The following is a 5,890-nucleotide window of genomic DNA, read 5'->3' on the forward strand; positions in this document are numbered from 1 at the left end:
CATGGTTTGCTATTGCAGGGATCTTGGAGACAGAAATGGTGCGAGACCAACCTGAGAAAGTGCATTGATGATACTAGTTGAAGGATAAAGTGGTGATTGCATGTCGAAGAAAAAGTGGTACGCTGATGAATGTAACTTTATGCACCACATTCCACATGACATATATAGCTAGATGAATAGATTGGCAGTCGGCAGTTCGACGCTGTGAATGGCAAATGTATCTTTATTTCGTTTGAACTTTGTACTTTTGCAGTTATCGTTTTGCCCATGTTGACCAGTTCTTACGAAGCTCCTCCTCTTTACGCGATCTACTATATGATATATGTTGACATTATCTCTCAATTCATTTTCCAGTTCATACCCTGATCAAATCCGGAGCTATATATGCGTGCCTACGCCGTCTCCGGTAGATCACCATTCTTTCGATCCCTCGGACTAAAACCATGGCTGCCAATCTCAAGCTCGCCGCCTTGTGCCTGCTCCTCTTCGTCTCGTCCCTCCCTTTGCTCGCCCGCGCCGAGTGCGAGTGCGAGACCGGCGAGGAGGAGCACGACAAGGCGGGCGCGCTAAAGCTCAAGATCATCGCCATCTTCTGTATCCTCGTGGCCAGCGCCGCGGGTTGCGCCATTCCCTCGCTCGGCCGAAAGTTCCCGGCGCTGAGCCCGGACAAGGACCTGTTCTTCGTCATCAAGGCCTTCGCGGCGGGGGTTATTCTCGCCACGGCCTTCGTGCACATCCTCCCCGAGGCCTTCGAGCGGCTCGGCTCGCCGTGCCTCGTCGACGGGCCATGGCAGAAGTTCCCGTTCGCCGGATTCGTCGCCATGCTCGCGGCCATTGCCACCCTCATCGTCGACACCATTGCCACGGGATACTTCCAGCGCGCGCACGCCAAGAATACATCCGCGGCCGTCGGGTACGTGGAGGCCTCCGACTCCGAGCAGGCGCACGGTGGGCACTCCCACGGCGTGTCCGCCGTCATCGCGTCGTCATTCTCCGACGACGGCGCGCAGCTCATCCGTCACCGCGTCATCTCGCAGGTGCTGATTGATCGATGCGTCCATACTAGTTGTAACTAAATTGTGCATGCATCAAGGCTGTGTGCATGCATACTCGACTGAAGATTTAGGCTCCTATCACTAGTCAAATCACTGTGGCCGTGGACGCTAATTAATTGGTCGCTTCCAATGCTTTATCTGAATTTAGGTGCTGGAGCTGGGGATCATAGTGCACTCGGTGATCATCGGCATGTCTTTGGGTGCATCTGAGAATGCCAGCACGATCAAACCACTCGTGGTGGCGCTAACTTTTCATCAATTCTTCGAAGGGATAGGGCTGGGAGGATGCATCGTTCAGGTATGCAAATGTTTTTTTTCAACCGGGAATTACCCCCTTTCCATTAATTGCATAACGGAAATACATCAATTCACACCAGAGAATGGTATGCATATATTCCTCAATGTGAGTCGTTCCGCTCGTATACGAGTATGCGTGCACAATCGACAAAGGTGGATTTCCTAATATTCTGACATGGAGAGTGGATTTTCCACTCTCGGGTATATATACTACACCCCAGTTTACAAAAGACCGAAAAAATAATATCAAACGTGAAAAAAAAAATCTGAAATTTAGCGACAAAACAATATCAAACATGATAAAAACTTATATAAACTAATTTGAACCCTAAGCTTCTGAACTTTCTAAAATTGTTTCACCTGAACCCTAGCTTGGTCTGGAATTTGAAGGTTTTATGGAATGTGACAAAATTCATACGTGTATGAGACGTGAGTTTGTAATATATATGACAATTTGTGTCATGTCATGTGCAAAAATAACGAGAGAAAAAAAATGATTCCTTCTGCCGTATTACTATTGATTAAGCTTTGCAGGTTGCTAATTAGTAGCATCCCCGTGTCCAGGATCTTTTTCTTTTTCGTTAAATTCAAAGGTGCAAAACCACACTAAGTAATGTGGTAAAGTTTATTTTTTGCGGGTAGTAACATGGTAAAGATTAGGAGGGTCTTTTAGTCTTCAAAGGTTCTACAGAACTGAATAATAATACATAGGTGTGTGAAGAGGGTTATACAGTTTTTCGCAAAAAAACGAGGGTTATATAGTATATAATATGTGGCAGCTGAAAAATAGTCAATCAATATGATTATGTTATTTCATAGAAAAAATTACAAAGTATAATGAATATATCTTGTCATTTTTCACAATGCATGTATATCATTTTTTGCAAGTTAATTTTGTGGCCTATCATTTCATAGCATCGCCTGCAAAAAAAAAGCATCGCCTGCAAACCATGATCTTAAAAATCGGTCCAGGGTTCGTTTTAAAAGGTTTAGGGTTTCATATAAATGGTTTCATAGTTTGGGGTTCTAGTTAGGAAAAGTACGATAGTTCAGGGTTCAAAACTAAAAATGTTAGCTATGTTTCACTGTTTCTAGATCAAACGAAAAGTTGTTTCTATTTTCCTATTTTTCTTCCAATAATCATTGCTCAAAAAATTTACACCAAAATGGAATTCAAGTTGCTTTAGGATTGTGTTGGATTATGAAAATTTAATTGATCCATTTGTACATATTTTCTTGTAGTAAAATCAAAAAAGTTGAAATTTAAAATCACATCCTAGATTATAGAAAGAAAAGAGATATTCAATATAATGTACCTTCTTGGTGGCTACTCTAGAAGCTTACCTTAATCACTTGTATGTTTTTGCATTCCACCGGCTTTACAAACCGCAAGAAGTTCAAGTGATTTGACGCCACATGTTTAACAGCCACCACTATTTTTTTTTCAAAAAGGGGAATACAATGGCCTCTCTGCATCGCAGGATGCATTCATCCATTTTATTAAGCGTGAATCAAGTTCAAGTCATCAAGTACCAGACAATAATACAAATAAAAAGAAACGCAACCATAATTGAGTATCCCCAAAATTACATAGCTCATCCACATAATCTACGAGTGGCTTGCTAGCCAAACTGGTTGAATAACGCTACACAACCGTTTCCAGACGGCTGCACCCAGAGGTCACTGTTGTTTTACTCTTTACTTAAATTGAGAGTCAATAAACTATAATATGGCTTACCAAACATGATACTAATTAACTTCTTGGCCCATAAAATGATGGTAGAAAATGGAGGCTACGTGATTAATGAAATAGCCTTGCTCTATCGTACAGGCTAGGTTTCGCCTCAAGTCTGTCTTGATGATGGCGCTCTTCTTCTCACTCACGCTGCCAGTTGGTGTCGTGATCGGCATCGGGATATCCTCTGCTTACGACGAGAATAGCCCTAGGGCCCTAATTGTGGAAGGGCTCCTCAGCGCTGCCGCCGCCGGAATTCTGAACTACATGGCGCTCGTCGACCTTCTAGCGGAAGATTTCATGAATCCTAGGGTGCAGAACAACGGAAGGTTGCAGGTCATCATTAACATCTCCTTGCTGGTTGGGACGGGTCTCATGTCCATGCTTGCTGTATGGGCATGAGAAATCCTCCTCGGCTAAAAATAACAAATTCGTTTTGAACTTTTTTATGAGGCGAGGATTTCTCTTTTTGTTTCTTTTTGAGAGGTTTTCTGATCTGTTTCTTGATTGCTTGTAAAAGGTGTGCATATATACATCAAACTCCACACTGAAATATACATGTACATTTGTTCGGTATTACAAGTTTACAACCATCAACAGTAGCACAAAGGCATTCATGCATGAGTGTTCATACTGACGTGAGTGTGGTGCATGACAATTATGTTTCTTCTTTATACCCAGAAAGAACATTTGAATAGCGTTAAGCTGCTAAGCTTTACAACTACCAAAACACTCACTCGCCCAAAAGGAAAAACATCAAAACACAAAACCATTTCATGCATGTGCGCTTTGTACTCCAGAAGTAAAATGAATAGTGTTACACTGTCAAGCTCTACCACTTTAGCATATCGAAATTATGCGTTGTTTGTATTACCAAACAATGTATGCACCGTGTGGCAAGCGTGGTTAGCCATCTCAATCCAATACCAACAGTAGTGTATGTACAACACAAAGTTCCTTTGTAGCTCAGGCTACATGGAACCTCTTATCCTCAACCCTCCAGCCTTGCTTTGAGATCCGTACTCTCCAACTAACTTACAACTAGAAGATTTCTCTTTTTTGTTTCTCTAAAATGAAACAACATATGAACTTCAAACTTTGCAGATCGAACAAACATTAGAACATAAATGTGTGAAAAAACTTTCAGATTTTTTGGTCTGATATAAATATAGAAAATGAGATATTTTTTTTGACTAAAAATATTATTTTAAGTATTTAAAATGCATGAAAAAATCTGAAAGTTTTTTCCAGATTGTAGTCAGAATGTATTGTTGTTCTGCAAAATTTGAAGTTTATATGTTGTGTCGTTTGAGAGACACAAAAAAAGACAAATGCGTTTGCACGGATCGCGATGCAGAAATGGATGGCAAAGATAAGGGGTACCGTGTAGCCTGAGCTACAGAAAACCACACTCGTATGTACAATTATTATCCCGGTAACATCAATTAAATGCGAGACTCCCCGCGTCGAGGAAACAGCCCCGCGCCGCCCTGCCTAGGGCGACTCGGGCGCTCCCATAAACCTAGCGCCACCAACCCCATTTCCCGCCCCTCCCGCCGTGCCGCCGCCGGAGGAGGCCGAGGCGAAGCCCGCGCAGCTGACAGTGGTGGCTGGGCCTCTTCTCGTGGCGGCGCCCAGGCTGCAGGGCAGAAACTCCATGGCTGCACGTCGGCGTGCGCTGAGTGGCGATGGGCGAACGATTGGCGGCCGATCTCAGCGTCGGGTGGAAGGGCACGAGAGGCGGCACAGTGGCGTGCTTGTGGTGAACGGCGGCCGTGTTCGCTCAGCGGCGACTGATCTAGATCGGGCATCTTCACTCCTCCCTGCTCGGTGTGTTCCTTTGTACGGATCTAGGTCGCAAAAACCTACCGGTTCTCGATGCGGATGGAGCTGGAGGTGGGGATTCAGATCGGGTGAAATCCCTAGCCAGCATGGATCGGCTACAACGGCGGTGATGCCCGAGGGCGTTGTTTTTTCTCCATGGAACGTTCACCAGATCTGCTTCCACCTCCATCATGCCATTTGCCTCCCGGGTGAAAGCCCTAACTACGATGGGCACCTTGGGCTCTATTCCCTTCTTGAAGGCGCCGCCTTGGAAGATAGTTGGCCAGTGGACACTGTTGGGTTGGTGTTGGTGGCGCTCTGGATCAGGAGGTGGTGCGGTGTGGATCTATCGCATTAGCGGCAACGGGTCTCGGCGATGCACGTGTGTTGATGGACGCGCACATGGTAGTGGCGTTGTCTGGCGTCGTGGTGGCATCGACGGCAATTGGGCCTGGCAAGCTCAATGTGTGAACGCTCCTGAAGTTGGGACAACGGAAGATGGCGGCGCATATTCTTGAGTGTGCGCATGTGGTGTGCACTAAGGATCCGCTAGACCGGTTGGTCATCTCGAGTCGTCGTGGGGCGGCTTGGTGATGCCACCGGATTACATGGTGTGTGTTGAGGTTTGGTCAGGGCACATCATCGATAGTAGGCGTAGCGACATAGATTGCCAGGAAGGTGGCTTTGGGTTCATACATATATATTTGTTTTTGTCAGTCTTTATTAAATAATATAATAAAGATGGTTGTGTGCATCGCTCGATGTAGAGGTGGGGTTATTCTCCTTTTTCAAAAAGAATCTGTTAGATGAAGAATGATATCATTTTAACAGAATAATTGCGCCACTAAATCGTCATGTTAATTGTAAGATGTGACAAATTGGCACATCATATCATTTAGAAGGAAAGTGTATCATAGGCAAGCCAAAAATAGTAATCAGTCTCGATTCTCCACCCGTTACCAACAATTTTAGGATTGCA

At 44.6% G+C, this 5,890-nt stretch overlaps 1 protein-coding gene across 1 annotated transcript; it reads left to right on the forward strand.

The window, feature by feature from the left end:
- The first annotated feature begins 443 nt into the window (after positions 1–443).
- On the forward strand, positions 444–5,429 carry LOC123100270 (zinc transporter 9-like). The gene is made up of 5 exons (XM_044522218.1): positions 444–1,037; positions 1,204–1,353; positions 3,184–3,423; positions 4,942–5,000; positions 5,084–5,429. The coding sequence occupies exons 1-5, from the start codon at positions 444–446 to the stop codon at positions 5,427–5,429; spliced, it is 1,389 nt and encodes a 462-aa protein (XP_044378153.1).
- The last annotated feature ends 461 nt before the right edge of the window (positions 5,430–5,890 follow it).

Source organism: Triticum aestivum, chromosome 4D (assembly GCF_018294505.1).
Source record: "Triticum aestivum cultivar Chinese Spring chromosome 4D, IWGSC CS RefSeq v2.1, whole genome shotgun sequence".
In the NCBI taxonomy this organism is placed as follows: Eukaryota; Viridiplantae; Streptophyta; class Magnoliopsida; order Poales; family Poaceae; genus Triticum; species Triticum aestivum.